Here is a 16,935-nt window from a genome sequence, read left to right as displayed (position 1 = left end):
CTGAACAATCTAAAAAAACATATCTTCCCTCCCTGCTCCCTCACTCCCTATGTTTATCTTCCATTGAGAGGTGTTTCCATTTCATGACCCGGATTGACATTGAAGAAATGCTCAGATTGGTCAGAAACAAGACGGGAATGGTCTAAAATCAAAGTGTCACAAACAGAGGCAGGCAGGGTCTACTCCAAACAGAGAGATTCTCACTGCGTATTCCACTCACTAATGGCTGACAGATGGCAATGCTATTTCTAACAAATGACACTCCAAAAACGGCTCCTAGATCCTACCTAGAACACCTTAAAATAGAAAGATAAAATTATAAGTATTATAAATTGATGGAAGTACTACACCACGTCACAACACATGATGCCGATACTGAACTGCACATCCCTTTTGTAAAATCGAATGGAAGTCTAACCCTAAATTTCAGTGTTTGAAGGAGGCTTGAATCAATAGCAAGGGGTCGGTTGAAAATACTGCACAAGCCGTCGATCAGTTTGAAGGGCTGTTCGGTCCACAGGGACATGCCCTGAGGAAGGGGTCAAGGCGAGTTGAAAAAACCAACAACACAATCTGTAGCTGTTAGTGCCATCAGGACACGGACAAGCTATGACGAAACCTTTGAAAAGAAACCGTGACATCAAACGAGAGTGTTTGTTTGTGTGAGTGCAGCAGAACAGAAGCTACTCAATGGAAGACACCACATTGCATTCGAATTCCAATATCCATTATTTCTAATATCATTTTAACATATACTTTGGTGTCATCCTCTTGTGTTTAATTAAAACATGTGAAACTTGTGTAACAACTTGACCCAAAGGTTGGAGGACAAAAGGTTCCCCACACAACTGATCAAACCTCAGTTCGCCATTTATTTCAGGATAATTAACTAGTAAAGCCTAAATCAGATGTGTGTAGTGATGTCTAGTATCAGAGGGTGGGAGTGCATCTCTGAATGGAATGGCAGTATGGGTGGATGTTGCATACATAACAAGCCTAAAGCATTTCACAAACCATTGTTGGGTGCATGAGCAAGCAACAGCGAGGACAAAGTGTCCAATGCCATCATAATCCGACTCCAAAGCCATAGATCGAGTGGCTTGTCGACTATGTTTAAATAGCAGAGTAGCCATCATTCAACAAGCGTGGCCCAATTAAGTTAATAATGGCTGGGCAAACTTCTGCGACCTCCAGGCCACGAGATGTCGCCAGGGTGGTCGTCACACTTGAGAGGTTGGCTAGGTTGAGTCATATGGTAAAAAATGATAAGCATATTCATAATTATATTCATACATAATAGGGCTTGTACATCACAATAGATCATGGAATGTTTTGCGATACTTCGCCATTTTGATTGTAGTTATTTACAATCCTTAATAAACGTAATTATCCCTTAACCCATGCTCATCCAAACATAGATTTTCAATGTATTTTTTCAAACACAAGTCACCACATGATGAAAAATGATTTCATGATGAATTACTCAATAATGATCCAAACATCATTTCTACCAATAACATCCCTATGCTCTTATACTTCCAAAAAGGAGGCGGTCATCGCAATGGGATGTCACAATGTACAAGTTTCAATTCATTTGAAATAAAATCGCTTGTTAAACACAACATTCAGGGAGTAAACAGTAGTGAATCAGGATAACCTCCCTTCAGATCTATCCAATCTTCAAGGTGCAGAGAGTAAAACACATAAAAAGAATTAAACAGTATGCAACAGAGCATAAATCATGTTGGACTGTTAATAGCTATCAGATTGGATCTTTAACATTTTAGCCTTTTGCCCTAGGCTCCGTTTCTATCCCTGTTTGAGAAGCCCTTTATAAGGCCACCTTACCGGGCTCAAGATATTAAACCATCTCACTGTATTTAAACATTTCATTCTCAATACCCTTATTACGTCTTGATCTCAACCCTCGCCGAAGACACTGCAATAAAACTTTTAACCACCCTTAATAGGGGTTTTAAATACTGCTAGCGCTCACACAAACCCTTCTTGTATAAAACCTCTTGTGTTAAAGGTCAGCTTTAATTTGGCTTCAGCATTTTATTTGTTGGATGTTACAATCTCAGCACCTGTTGAACACACACACTGATGGATAGAGATATTGAGAGCTAGAGCGCTAGAGAGAGAGAGAGAGAGAGAGAGAGAGAGAGAGAGAGAGAGAGAGAGAGAGAGAGCTAGATAGAGAGAGTGAGCAGGATAGAGAGCTGGATAGATGGACTAGTACTAGTAGATCATAAGCATGTTGATGGATTAATTGATTAACCGATAAATGATTGATTAGCATATCGATTATGTTTTTGGTTGATTGTTTTGATCGATTACCTCATTAATAATACAAAGTTTCACATCGCTCTTGTTAATAGGGCAGATGTATTCACCTGGTGTTGTTCATGATGAACTGCACCCAGATAGAAGATGTCTGGCAGCACTAATGAGCGCTGGTACCAGTGCTGTGGTTCTGGTGCCAGACGACCCCTTCCTCTAGAGTGGGGGAAGGGAGGGTTCATAGGGCAGGCAGGGACCATCAAAGCTCTCTCTCTCTCTGTCCCTCTCTTTCCTTCTCTCTCTCCATCCCCCTCTCTCCACCTCTCCCTCCCTCGCTCTCTCACCCGCTCTCTCTCTATTTCTTTCTCTTGCCCATTCTCTCTCTCCCTCCCTCTCTCTCCACATCTCCATCTCCCTCTCTCACTCTCTCTCCCCCCTCCTTCTTTCCCTCCCTCTCTCTCTCCATCTCTCTCTCCATCTCTCTCTCTCACCTCTCACTGGGATTCCTAAAATAAACCCCACACCAGCTCCTGTGTGTGATGAAAAGGGAAAGTAGAATTCCCATGTAATGCCATATGTTTCCTCCGGCTGGCTGAGATGAGCAACATGGGCAACATGAGCTTAGACAGGCGTTGTTATCTGGTTGTGGAATCTTTGCTGAGAGGGGCTAATAAGTCATGGTGCTTAGGGTAAATTAGTAGCGTAGTATATAAGAATATATTTTTATTGGATAATTCTCAAAAAAATGTACTCATAACAATTGCATATTCTTCATTGCACGCACAAACACATTATTGTCATCAATTGAAGGTTCAGGGGTGAGTTCCACATTTTCCTAAGCATGTGGTCGCTGGGACTCCTATGTTCTTCAGGAAGAAGAAAAGTATCTGTGAAAGACAGATTATCTCCTGACAATACCCAGGAAGACACAACACCCAACTGCTGCTCAAACGTTCTGCGCATGATTATTTTATTTACTCTCCTCTTTTTTCATCTGAAGTGTTTTTTGAATAGGGACCAAACTCATGCGTTATTCACCAGGAGCATCTACTGGGAAACAGTCCCCGGCTGTGTGGAGAAGATTTACACATCAAACATATCCCTTACCTCCCCCAAACTCCCTCCCGCTAGCTCCATCATTCCTACCATCCGCAGAGAGTCTGTTCACATTTCTGTCCTCTCCCTACTTACTTTTTTTGCACTTTCACCATGTCTAACAATTGAGAAAGTGTAGCAATGCACATGCTACACGCCCCCTAGGTGGCTTTCTGGGCCTGTCCATAACCAAGGCCGCAGGGCAGTGTTGTGGGGAGCCGGTTTATTGTAAGGTTTGCAGACGTCGATGCATGACCCTGGTGCTCCATGCTGCCATGCAGGAGAGCTCTCCCTGAGCGTGTAGTGATGGCTTGGCCAACCTGTGGTGAGCAGCTGTGAGGCCTCACCCAGCCCCAGAGTCGAATCAGTCTGCCTCGGGCCAGGTGAGGCTGCTTCAACCAGCCAGCATCCACACACACTGCGCACAGAATTTTCTCAAACTCTCCAAAGCAAGATGCTAAACAATGTATGAAATGGCATTTAATTAATTTGTTAATAATATATGTGAGATGGGCAGTCAAGATTACACTTGATAATCACATTTTGGGGGGGGATTGGGCTAAGGCACCATAAATATTACAGACTGCATAACATCAATATAGATCGAGAGAAAAAAGGAAAAACATATATGCAGACCCAGTATATGCTGATGGTGGTGAGTTGCAAGCCCAGTGTGCAAACCATGGGGGTTGAATCCCAATCATCATTTAAATGAGAAAGCAGTGCTTTTTTTATATAGTAAGCCTTTGCTCTCTCTCTGCGCTCTTTCTCTACATGTATCACAGGGGGATATATGACTATGAATGTCTTAATATGACATCGGAGCACTTTCTCAGTTTTCCCCCACTTGCTTATCTGATCCGTAAGTAGGTCAGTAGTGCATCCATGCTGAACATGGGACCTGTTGCCCTGAGGCCCATATAATGGAGGCATTCAGACATTCAGACATCGACAGAGAGAAAACCCAACATGTATTTTGACCTAAATCCTAAATACTCTCTCAGGACACACATACATACCTCGATTCACATCTAAACATAAACGGATAACAGAACATTCTAGGATTGATATGGCCGTTATGATATCTCATCTCATCTCATCTTCGTCCGCATATAAAGGACCTGCAAATTGTCAGGCCCACATCAGGCCCTGGAACGTTGTACACTGATTAGTCTACCCGATTACTTTGAATATTGTTCTACTATGAACCGTATGTAGTCATTTAATTTAACAACAGTTCTCCTTATTTGACCTCTTTGAAGTGGTACAGATAATTATTATAAGAACAACTAATTTGGTCAGACAGAATAATATCTCTTCCTATCTCTCCTAAGCTGGCTGCTTTTAATGTGCTGTTTGGAGTAATTGTTACATATTTTGATCTAGTTGTTGGATAAGAGATCTAAACCAAAATAGAGAAAAAGAATAATCATTCAAACCGACCAATACTCAATAAATAGCCCTAACCCTAACACTTTACAGTTGAAAGGGTTCTTAAGTAGAAGTATTCAAGGTAACCAAAGAAAATCTGTAGCTTCATGCCTGTCTTTTTTTTCATCACTTACTGTCCAGCGGCTCAGTAAGAAAATGGCTTAAACCAAATTCATAAAACTCGGATCCAAACTGCTGATGACACTTCCTGCTGAATAAACTGCCTCGTTAATATACTCATCCACATGTTTTTCTTCACATGTTACCTGGGTTCAAATCATAGCAATTAAAATGTCAATTTTCCTCTGTCCCATGTCCTTGTACACACTGAATGGAACAATTACACTGGCACACAGCAAGCAAACGAATTGCAGGGCACACACAAAGGGATTTCATTTAATTCAGCCCATCAACGCGTCGCCCAGTGTCTGTGTTCAACAGTTGGTAATTAAAACAGACCTTACCTTCAAAACCCTGTGAGGGGTTCACCGTCATCCTCTTCTCCATTCACCTTATTTTGTTATTGTCCAAAGCCAGTCCTAAACACAAGCCACCCAGAGGGGGTCAACATGAAAAATAAAATTAGCCTTTTATTTTCACTGGATTTTTGATAATAGCACTCTGTGGGACGTTATTATAGGTCAAATAAATCCCAGCTCATGAATATGCTAATGTTTGAAACGTTCAAGCTGTAATGAAATTAAAATCCTAGGGACAATAAAATTGGACTTTTCGGTGCGCATGTAAGGAGTGGGCCTCTTACACGTACACTATGGTGTCATTTAACATTTATTATTTATTTTAAATAATACAATAAATATTCTCCAAATGAACATTGGTGTTTGCAGAGAGTTACAATATCAGCATTCTCTCTCCACTTCACAATCGCTGGACATGACCTTTCAACTCATCTCTGGCAATGAAAAACGGTTGGTTTTCTGACCAATGAAAACCTTGGATGTAGATCATGTCATACATATATATCTACAGATCTATATATATATTTACATATAGATCTATATATATATATATATTTAACAACAACAAGAGAAAAAACTTTACAATTTCATGCATACAGATAGGTTTTAATGCTTCAAAAGACATACAAGAGTGGATGGCCACAGTAAACTTGAATTTATTGATATTAAAAACCAATATATCTTCTATCCTCTTTTCCTTTACACAGGTTTGACAAAACTGTGAAAAACAAACAAACAATCAACGGACAAACAAAAAAAAAGAAATTAAAACAACAAAAAAGTGGCAGCATCATTGCTGGTTTCGTAAATGTACAAAATTGTTTAGTCTTCTTATTGAGAGAATCTTTTTAGAGATGTGTAAAATTTGGCATATTTCATCAAAATGAAAGAAATGGTCTACAAGAGTATTGAGTAATCTTAAAAGAAATGGTTCAAGTCACATATGTTAAGGTATGAAAAAATAGAGCAACAAATCAAATGCAAACTACATAAAAGCTGGTAAAAGTTCTGTGGTCGGCAGGTACTAGTGGTCACAAGCGTTACAGAGTGCATAGTTTAAAGGAAGATAATAAAACCAGAATAAGGGCAGAACAAAGTAGACCAAATAAGCAAGAAAAGAAGTACAGACACAAGCCTTCTGTCTGGCCACTCTGGATGCTGTTTGTACGTTAAACATAATGTATGCCTTGCAGCAAGATAGATCTTAACATAAAATGATGCGAAGAGCGTTTCCCCCCCGAGCTGCTTCCTAAACAACACGGTTTTCGACTATCATTGGTGCGTAAAGCTTTTGTAAAAACACAAAACAGCCAAAAACAACAACAAATCTTTGGTGGAGGCGCTGAGGGTTGGTCAACAAACATTACCATGGCTACGTGCATTGGACACTGGGATAACATCATTTGGCCCTGTCACAATAGAATAGAAACCCGCCTCTCAACACAAGCAACAACACAGGGCTGTTTGATGTGCTTCACATGATCTTTAAGGCACCCCTTAACACGATGACAAGAAAGGTAGAATCCCTTGTCCTGGAGCAATCATATGCAAAGCAGGTTGTGCCGTTTGAGAAGATTGAGTGTTTCTGATGTGCATGTGTGGTCCACCGAAGACAATCAATTTATCAATTAGCGTAGAAAGAGTGTGCCATGTGTGAGCCCCTGAACATAAATATCGACGCAGCGGAGATCTTCCTGGGTGGCAAGGTCAAAGGTCAAGAGACGATGGCGGAGGGAGCGACACCACTGTGTCTTTCATACAAACAACACAAACTAGAAAAATACATAGCACCACAGAAGAGAGGAAATAGCACCTAAGTTTTTGATTTCTTTGTGTTTCCATTAAAATGTGACATTGTTTCCCATTGCATAGGTATAAGGCATAAGTATATGAGGAAGTAGAAAATAAAAGTAGCAACTGTTAACTTAATAGAGATCTCTTATTGCCATGTTTTTTTTGTTTAAAGCGGCCGCTAGAGGAATGTTTTGTCCTATGCAGATCAACTGAAATCAACTGTCACATAATATCACAAAGCTTTTTTTTCGTCTTTTATTTTCCATTCTGCTCTTAAATTACAACAAGGCGTGCTCCACATCTGCAATAATACACCATTTTCCATCTCAGTTTTCAATTTACAGGTCGAATATCTTTAAGTAGATTTATTTTCAGAAATTTAGATGTATTCCAATAGCCATCGTCCCCTACCCCCCAACGAAGATGGTCACATGCATGCTTTGAACCCAGAACCAATAAACATCAACAGGAAAGAAAAAAATATACAGAATGTACTTACAACATAAAAATTATTTTATATATATTTATATATTTATATATAAGCTCCATTCGTGAGAATGGGAAGACAATTATGCACAAACAAAGCTCCCATAGTGAATGATGAGACAATCCAAACAAAAGGAAGAGAAAGAGAAAGAAGAGATTAGGGGAAAACACAAAAGTTCAAAAAGTAAAATCAAGAAAGTCAAGCCAAATTAGATAAGAGTTTATCGCCAATACTGCAGCCTTCTGAGCGGGCCGCCGTTCTTAGGGTCGCCTTTCACCTTTCGGTGGCATGAAGTGGGCTTTCGGTTTGGCCGTGCGTGCATGTGGGCAGGGGGGGACAAGGTTGGTGGGATTCATCCAGTTTCAAAACGTGCATGTGATGGAGAACAAAGGCACCGAGAGGATTCAAGGTCGATATTTTACTAAATCTCCTCCTATAAAGATTTGTCGTTATCCTCGTGTACATTTTTGTTGCGCTCGCTTTTGGGGAAAAAAGTTGCCGTTTTTTTTACAAATATAAATTGTCCTGTTACTTTCAATGATTTTGTTAAAAAACAAAAATATGCTTTTTCTTCCCTCCTCCACTTGTTCAGTAAAGTCTTAGCCCATGAAACAGACGGGGCCGACCTCGAAGCCAAACTTCTGAGCTGACCCGCCAAAGTCGTTGAACATGATGTCAACAAATGGCACCTGTTCCACCTTTGGTGTGTTGATCTCAAGTATTGTCTTTTCGTAGCCCTTTTTCAGCTGTGGGGAAGAGGACAGTAGAGAAAATGTTTTTATTAAATTGGAGTTACTACAAAAAGATTCAAACACTGTGTGTTGTGTTGATATATAAATCACAAAGACAAGATTAGTCAAATGCTTATTATATTTTTCAGATTATTGGTGGAACATTTGTATACAACCCATAAGACCAAACCGCGACTTCAAAGAGAAAGCGTTGTTGTTCCACTCACCGCACAGCCGTCCACGATGGCCCGGATGTAGGGGTTGTTGTCGTAGGACATCTCCTCATCGTTGGAGCCCAGGAAGCGGATGGCCTTGTCGTAGTTGTCCGCGCCCTGGTCGTGCCAGGCCACCGACTGGAAGCAGTTGTAGGTCATGTTCTGCCGGGCGGCGGCGCTCAGCAGCCGCAGGAAGGTCATCTGGACCACGCCCACAGGGTTGCCCTCCGCGTCCACGTAGGACAGCTACGGGGAAGACACCAAGAGGAAGACCCGATGAGTCCGGCACTATGAGGCACGGCGGTCCGGTTGTTTCGCAAAAACTCAACTTTCTTTTTGTCTAAAATATTATCGCATCTGGCTAATTAGTTCTTAGGCCCTGATCAGAGGTGATTATGAACTAATTAGCGACAAAGAGTTTGTAAACTGAAAACTCGGGAAAGGACAGTATATCTCACTGATCTTACAGTCAATAGATAAATCCCAACAGAGCCCCAGAGATACAAGAAATCTGAGGCTCTATTGTCTCCTAGTATGAGAAACGGCTCATTCGGCGGTGTGACGATCGGAAGTTCGTACCACCTCTTGTACTAGTAGAAACTGCTTGAATAAATTCACCTAATGTCTTTGATGTTTAAACTATGATACCAATGTTAGAAACCTGTAAGCGCATCCAAATATTTAGTGTATTTGGCACCACCTCGGTCCGAAAAATAGCACAACCGCGTTCCTAAAATCTAAAATGACTTTGTATAATTCTCTATTTGCTGCAGGGACTCCTGGACTCGCTGAGTCCGTGTTATCCGATACCAACCAGGAGGAATCCAGAAGCTCCGCAGGCCCATCTTCTTCTGGGAGGCACACAGGACTCACTAGCCGTGGTGCACATGCAAAGCATCCATGCCATGCAGCTGAGCTGAGACCCCGCTTCCAGGGAATCTCTCTCAGTATCCCAGGGGAGGCTTGTGTACCCTGGAGGCACTTGCCTCAAGCCTCCGGTTCCACCGCCCCCCCGCATGCACACACACCCACTCGCATACAAATCACACTTCAAAATCGGATTGTGACAAAACTTTTTTAAACTTTTCTTTCCCCCCCAAGTCTTGGGGGCCAATTCCTTTTCTTTCATAAATACCGACTTACATTCTGATTAACAACCTTAGAAAACCGGGATGGGAATCCGATTTTTTGTTGTCACCAGAACCATCGCATCGCATCGATGCGAACCACCGCCATGGCAACTTTACCTCTTGATCATCACAGCCGTATGTCACCAGCAGCCGAGTTCCCAGAAGCTCTTCAGCGGTGTCGGAGAGCCTGACCTTCCTGCCTCTCTAGCCCACTCCCACAGAATGTGTGAGTGGTGTGTGACTGTGTGTGTGAGGGTGTGTACGATGTACGTGTGAGTGGTACTATCTGCCAGAACTGTCTGATCCCCCCCCCCAATTTGGGAATCCGTTTTCAAAAGGCTTTTAAATATAGAGCCGATCAGCTCACCGCTAGCCTGTGATGTTTGAGTGCCGTCTGGTGAAACGGCGACAAAGGCAAGTCAGAGGCTCTCCGTCACATCCAGGCAATGCTCTCATAACACTCGGGAGGAAAGAGACTTGACATTTAAAAACACACCTACCCCTTTTCTGGAGCGAATGTTCAAAGACGTCAAGCCGGCAATAACAATAATAAAAATGTTGTTGTGCTTCCGTGTCGGAGAGCATCCCCCTTTTATCCGCCTCAGGACTGTGTGAGTGCAGCGTGCTCTTCAGCACTGCTCCGCAAGCATCATCCACATGCAAGTTGTCCCCCGCACGACATCCACACTCATACCTTCACCCCCCACATTCTCTGGTTAGGGACGTCATCCGACAAAACACCAAAAGCATGCAGGGCCTGGAGCCCATGGAGGTCTAGCTGGAGTCAGCCAGGCCTCCAGGGCGGTCGGGCCACGGGCCACTTACCATAGTACCGCGCTTGTAGCGACTAAACCAAGAGCCCGGCGTGTCCTTGGGCCATTTTGCCATTTTGCTCTGCAACAAATACGACGAGAGACGTTCAGGGCAGGGGAGGGGACTGGGGACAGGGGGAAATCCGGCTTACCAGTTTCCCACGTTTGTATTCACTGAACCAGGACCCAGCGACCTCCTTGGCCCAGGACGTAAGTCTAGTCTGAGAACATGATGCAACGGGGTAGGAAGAGGAAGGCACAAGAACAGCAGTGTTAACGGGGAGGAGGACTCACACCAACGCACGCGCACACAGATGCACCGTCGCCAAACATACCTAGGCATGGAACACACACGGCCACACATACCTTGCACGTACACACACATATATATATGCACACACAGACATAAGTGCACAAACACACTCACATATAATGTACTCACAAATACACACACACACATAGCTACATATGCACATACATTCCCCTAGACTTGTGAAGAGACACACACAACCACACACACAGACACAGACACACACACGCACGCGCACACTTTTTCACAGCTCACTCCTCTGTCCTTTGAAGGATCTTCGGGACCTGAAAGAGTGAGGCGGCGGGCTGTGTGTGAGGCCAGATCTTAGAAGGTCATTACGCCACTTTGTACTGGATAAACATTAGCCTGGGGAGAACGGCAGCTAAAAGATGTATGAGAGCAGAGTGAATAATGAAGGGACGATCGTTTTGCATCGGGCTCTTCCTGCTGTGGTTAATAATGGATAGGGGCTTGGCGCCTCTGCTCTTTCTATTCCATTTAGCACATTTTACAAGGTGTGGGACGGTGGTTCAGCACGCCACAACATTAACAGCTTAAGCCGGGACGACTGGCCAATTCCCAGAAGGTTTCCAATGAGGAATTTAACGAGACTCGGGAAAGCCAGGGACTGCTTCACGCTGGTGGGAAACATACACATTAGACACATGCTGTTTGGAAGGTTACCTCGGTAGACCCAGGATTCAACACAACCAGCCACACAGGCGGGGTATGCATTCCTAATGTACAAATCCAAAATATAGAAATGTGTTCATAAATATAGTGTGCGCGTGTGTGTATGTGTGTGTGTGTGTGTGTGTGTGTGTGTTTGTGGTGTGTGATTTCTGCTCTCTGCAGTGCATTAAAAATGGATGGGGTGGATACGAGCAGAAAGCAACAGGCTCTGTGCATACCTTGATTTGCTTCCGAGTGCGTCGGCGTAATTACCGGGTGTCGTTTGAGCCTCGCGCGGCGCAGGCTTTCATTTCGGCTCCGTGTATGCCTTCAAACGAACGCCTCGCACCCCGCCCACCCGCACTCCCCATCCCGGTCCCTGGCGCTCCCTTGGCTATAAAAGGTCTGCTCTGTGCTCCTCTCAGCACACCCCTGCTCCTCTGGGCCTTGGCGTTGGGGGCGAGATCGTTAAAAATGGCAGCAGAACCAGCCTCTATCACGTCATGAACAATGTCTCAAATACTCAACGACCAGGCTCGGATCGGGAGTGGCTTCATTACCTCTTCGCTCTCCCTCCCTCCCATGCCTGCCCCCGCCCCGGGTGTAACAAACCCGGGCTGTTCCCCTGCTGGCGGTCCCCTTGCCTGTGGTTTTGAACGGCGGGATAAATTTAGGGGGCCCCTCTCGACGCTTCACCTGTAGGACGGCAGGAGACGACGCAAAGGAGGAGAGTATTCTAGTCGAGGCTTCATGTGTGTGTGTGTGTGTCTGTGTCGGTGTGTCTATGTGTGTGCCCGTGTGTTCAGCCTGTGGCTAATGGTACTTTAAATACACAACGGGGCTCAGACGTGTTGGCTAAGTGACAGGAGCCCTCAAGAAGCCGGGCGGCTTCACACTCCCGGGGCGATTCGAGAGATCCTTGAATCATCGTCTGCATCATCATCATCACCATCATCATCGTTATCTTCATCCTCCTCCTCCTAATCTCGGTCATACACGGACGCCACATCACTTCACCCAGGCTATTTACGTGGCTACATGAGTACCTAGAGCAGCCTCACGCCGCTCTGAGCCTGTTATTAGCCATCAGCGTCAGCATCCTTGTCTTCCTTGAGATTCAGAACCTCTACTCAAACATCTAGCAGGTGCTCTCAGACACAAGAGGAGATGCAGTTACATTCTCTTATCCAGAGATGAATGATCTATTGTTTCCGACCGCCAATCACACATTTAACCTGACGCCCGGTCGTTGTGTCTTCGTGCCGTTCTTATCGCCAAGGCGTAGCCGGTGTCCACCGGTGTGTGTGTCATCACCCCCCGCCTGACCGGGTCGGGGTGGCTGGCATGGGTGTGATGGTGAGCCAGTGGCTGAATTGATGCTGAGGGGCGCACGTGAGCCGTGGAATCACTTACCCCTTCAGACTTCTTATCGGGGAAGATGCAGCTCTCGCCTCCCGCGGTGAAGTTGCAGTAAACCTTGAAAGAGTCCCGAGAGCATCCCTGGTTGGGATCGATCCAGTACGCGCCTGGTCGGGGAGAGAGCGGGACAGAGAGGGAGAGAGAGCAAGGGAGAGAGAGAGAGAGAGAGAGAGAGAGAGAGAGAGAGAGAGAGAGAGAGAGAGAGAGTAGGGGAAAGAAAGGGCGAGAGAAAGCCATAACAAAAACAAACAATGAGCGGGGGGGGTAAACCGTGCACAACTGACGGTATGCTCGTTATCGCCGGCCCTTTGTGCAGCCGGTCGGCCCTTCTCGGGGTCGTCGCGTGGTAAATACCATCAGGGAAGTCGGGGTGGCAGAGCTGCAAGTCCTTGCAGGTCCGGGCGGGGTTGGCCTGGGTGCCCAGCGGGTGCTTCATCTGCTCGATCTCCAGCTTCAGTGAGTTGAGGGAGCCGAAGATCTCCTCCATGCCGTCGTCGTAGTCCTTGTAGTTGGCGTCGGCGGCGGGCGCGTCGTCCTGCATCTGGCTGGCGTCGATGTTGCGGCGGGAGCGGCCCTTCATGGGCGCGTGCATGGGCATCGGGTGGATGACGTCGCCAGGGGGGCCCTGCGGGGGAGCGGAGGGGTGCTTAGAGCAGGGGCTCTGAACCGGTGACCCGCTCCAAATTGCTCAGCCTTGCTCGGGTCACGGGGCGCATTCAAAACCCTAATCTTTAATTCATTGGTTTCAATGGCCGACTGTTTTATTGAGTTCTGCCCCAATTGTTGCAGCATTTTGTTGGCTCCATGTTTTTAAGGGAACATGAAGGCACTGTTGATGACGGCAATATTGGTGAATACATTCTTTTATTTTGAGCTGTGAGTTACTGACGAGCAACACAGGTCGGGCCTGAGGCTAGACCACTCCACACCTCCACACTCAACACCAATCCACTGATTTAGAGGGGTTTAAGATTAGCTGCAGAGCCTTTTCCTCTCTCTTCGGCTCGCTCGCTCTCTCTCTCTCTCTCTCTCTCTCTCTCTCTCCCACTCTCTCTCTATCGTAACACCTCCCGTACCTACAGCTCTTTTCCAGTGACAGTGACAAGGTGTTAGATTGACTTACAGGAGAGCCAGGGGGTCCTGGAACTCCAGATTCTCCCTTAGGACCGGTTTGTCCCTATGGAACAAGAAAACAACAGGATCAGCGTGAACGCCATCACCTCCGCGTCTCATGACATGCTCTACCGACTCCTTGGCCGATTCCCCGACTGACTTTGAAATGGTTTCAGAAAGGTTCCTGGATACTTACGGATGATCCCTTGGCTCCTTTAGGACCAGGAGAACCCTAGAACAACAGAGAACATGTCATCAGTCACTCGTCATCACTTGCTTACACACTGTGTTCAACATGCGTCTCCATATGAAGCTGGAGGGTCAACATGAAGGTATCCTTACTGGTACTCCTGGAGGTCCGAGGGGACCCAGTGGACCAGAAGGACCAGCGATACCCTGGAGAGGAGAAGAGAGGCATTTAGCTACATGAATACACATTATAATAAGGGAACCTTCAATAACCGTTCATAACATGAGTGGAATAATAAATTGGTGACTCTTTCTTTGGATTAACAAAATGGCAGACGTCCATGAGTCACCAGGCCCCGGACTGTCCGGGCCCCTGGTCCTGCTGAACCCACTCACGTTGTCTCCCTTAGGACCCGAGGCTCCCTGGGGTCCGGGCAGACCTCGGTCGCCCTTCTCCCCCTGTTCTCCCGGAGGTCCGATGAGGCCAATGAGACCGGGGTGACCCTGAGGACGAGGACAGAACAAACACAAACAACCCGGTCAATCCAGCACCAGGGAATTCAATACAGTCACACACGGTGCCTTTCCTCACACACACCATACACACACACACACATTACGGAATATTATTTATCCATCTGTCACCTCGGCGGCTGAATCATGATGCTAATGATGCAGTGGCGTGAACAACCACCCGAATCATCACATTAATTATGTATTGTTATTGATTTAGCCCAGCGTGTCCAAGCAGAACGCCATCAGATGGGGGATTTAAAAGAATAATATGCAAACGGCGGCGTACCTTCTCTCCTTTGATACCGGAGTCTCCTTTGAGGCCGGGCAGCCCAGGGGGACCCTACACGAGAGAACAGAGACAAACGTGAGCACTGAGAAGACGACAATGGGGTGGAGGAGAAGCGATGCCTCCGATTTAGTATCGGCCGCCATTTTGATTACCATAGGCCCGGAAGGTCCGTCAGGTCCAGGGGATCCTGGGAACCCTTGCTCTCCCTGTTCAGAAACACACATTACACGTTACAACGCATGTTCACATACAACAGATAGACACAGGGCCATTAGATCCACAACACATTCAGGGGAGATGGTTCAGTTATTACGTTTTAATAAACTGTAAACTTACAACTGGACCAGGGATGCCGCGCAGACCCTCAGAACCAGGCTTGCCAGGAGATCCCTGCGCTCCGACCGGACCGGTCTTTCCTTGGGGACCTTCCAAACCAGACTCGCCCTTTGGAGAGGAGAAGGATTGAGATGCATTGAGTGGCGGCCGGCTCCACACTGGGGCTGCTCAACAGAGCGATGCATGGCGGTAGTTCTTATAGAATACAGCCAGCGGGCTGTGGTCGATTTATACCTTGGCTCCCTTCTCCCCCTGTCTTCCTTCAGGTCCAGCCACACCGTGGGGTCCCTGGTTGTGTCAAAGGAGACGAGGCAAAAAGGTCAATACACACAAACACACGTTCACACTTACCCAGGAATTGATTAGTTGCAATGATCTACACATCCACACTTACTCTCTTTCCTGGTGGACCGGAGGGTCCAGATTCTCCAGTAGGTCCAGGGGAACCCTAGTGGTGAAGTGAAACATCATTAGAACAATAATTAGAACACTACATCATAACACTATTACAAAATTACTATATTCTAACACTATTACTACAACACTATATTCTAACACTATTCTAACACTAGTGTAACACATTCTAGTAGTAAGAGTAGCAGTAGTATTAGCAGCAGAATTATTATTATTAGTGGTTGTAGTAGTGGTAGTAGTAGTAGTCATACTATTATTATTATTAGTAGTAGTAGTAATACTATTACTATAAGAGTAGAACTGAAGTGCAGATGGGTAGTAAAGAGACTAAAATAATGTATTTCTTGGTCTGTTTGTCAGAAGACTACTCACAGGTTGACCAGCCTCTCCGTCGTCTCCCTTGTCACCCGCGGGACCGTCTAAACCCTGGAACCACAAGAACACCCGTTTGTTAACAACAAAAACCAAACAAAATAGGGCTTAATGGTATGAAACAAACAAAGTCCCACATCTAATTGAGCGACAGCAAGCACGTCATTCATGTTCAAATTCCAATTCCCGTGAGATATATTTCATTAATACTTTCATTAAAACTCCATGAGGTAATGAAGCCTGTTGGCGCTCTTTTCTAATTACACCGTTCATCATCCTTGGAGATTACAGAGATGTGTAAAGACGTGTATACCAACACGTAGTAACGGCCAAAGAAATCCATGAGTGCAAATTATACCGGAATGATGAGTTCTTGGACGGGTATGCATTCAGAATTTCAAAGAGCTTTTCGCCTGCTACCTCATCCACACATTTTACCTCATTATAAACAGACTGTGTTTACTTACAGCTGTACCAGTCTCTCCAGGTGGTCCCGGATCACCAGGGAAACCACTAGGACCCTTAAAGAGAAGGAACAGGATGTTAAAGACATTTCCCCACAGCGACTCAAAACACACATAATTGTGAAGAATCTGCAGCACATGTTTCAGCGCTGCATGAACTGCGAATGACAGGAAGATGAGCGGGAACATACGGGGCTGCCTTTGGGACCATCATCTCCGGGGGGTCCTTTAGGACCGGGGGGTCCGGCGGTACCGGCAGGCCCACCTTCTCCCTTCTCTCCACGCTCTCCTCTTGGACCCTGCGGTAATCAACGTTTTAATTAGCGCTGCTTAATGAGCTGGTGAACACGAGCTCAGGGAGATATCTCACACGGAGGACCGGTG

The 16,935-nt window shown here is 45.6% G+C and overlaps 1 protein-coding gene across 3 annotated transcripts in view; it reads right to left on the bottom strand.

Moving 5' to 3' along the window:
* Positions 1 to 5,580: 5,580 nt before the first annotated feature.
* Positions 5,581 to 16,935, bottom strand: part of col5a1 (procollagen, type V, alpha 1) — a 72,128-nt gene continuing 60,773 nt past the window's right edge. For 2 of the 3 annotated variants that reach the window (XM_060050481.1, XM_060050479.1), the window contains exons 50-66: positions 16,743 to 16,850; positions 16,555 to 16,608; positions 16,088 to 16,141; positions 15,696 to 15,749; positions 15,536 to 15,589; positions 15,302 to 15,409; positions 15,118 to 15,171; positions 14,963 to 15,016; positions 14,557 to 14,664; positions 14,314 to 14,367; positions 14,168 to 14,203; positions 13,982 to 14,035; positions 13,213 to 13,483; positions 12,853 to 12,965; positions 10,610 to 10,678; positions 8,528 to 8,761; positions 5,581 to 8,315 (exon numbers count right to left, since the gene is read on the bottom strand). In XM_060050481.1, coding sequence (XP_059906464.1) covers positions 8,169 to 8,315; positions 8,528 to 8,761; positions 10,610 to 10,678; positions 12,853 to 12,965; positions 13,213 to 13,483; positions 13,982 to 14,035; positions 14,168 to 14,203; positions 14,314 to 14,367; positions 14,557 to 14,664; positions 14,963 to 15,016; positions 15,118 to 15,171; positions 15,302 to 15,409; positions 15,536 to 15,589; positions 15,696 to 15,749; positions 16,088 to 16,141; positions 16,555 to 16,608; positions 16,743 to 16,850 — 1,626 coding nt within the window. In that variant the 3' untranslated portion in view covers positions 5,581 to 8,168. Of the gene's footprint in view, positions 8,316 to 8,527; positions 8,762 to 10,470; positions 10,540 to 10,609; positions 10,679 to 12,852; positions 12,966 to 13,212; positions 13,484 to 13,981; positions 14,036 to 14,167; positions 14,204 to 14,313; positions 14,368 to 14,556; positions 14,665 to 14,962; positions 15,017 to 15,117; positions 15,172 to 15,301; positions 15,410 to 15,535; positions 15,590 to 15,695; positions 15,750 to 16,087; positions 16,142 to 16,554; positions 16,609 to 16,742; positions 16,851 to 16,935 lie in introns of all 3 variants that reach the window. The other variant, XM_060050480.1, reaches the window with a different exon arrangement.

This window comes from Gadus macrocephalus, chromosome 4 (assembly GCF_031168955.1).
Source record: "Gadus macrocephalus chromosome 4, ASM3116895v1".
In the NCBI taxonomy this organism is placed as follows: domain Eukaryota; kingdom Metazoa; phylum Chordata; class Actinopteri; order Gadiformes; family Gadidae; genus Gadus; species Gadus macrocephalus.
This window is presented reverse-complemented; position numbering and strand designations above follow the sequence as displayed.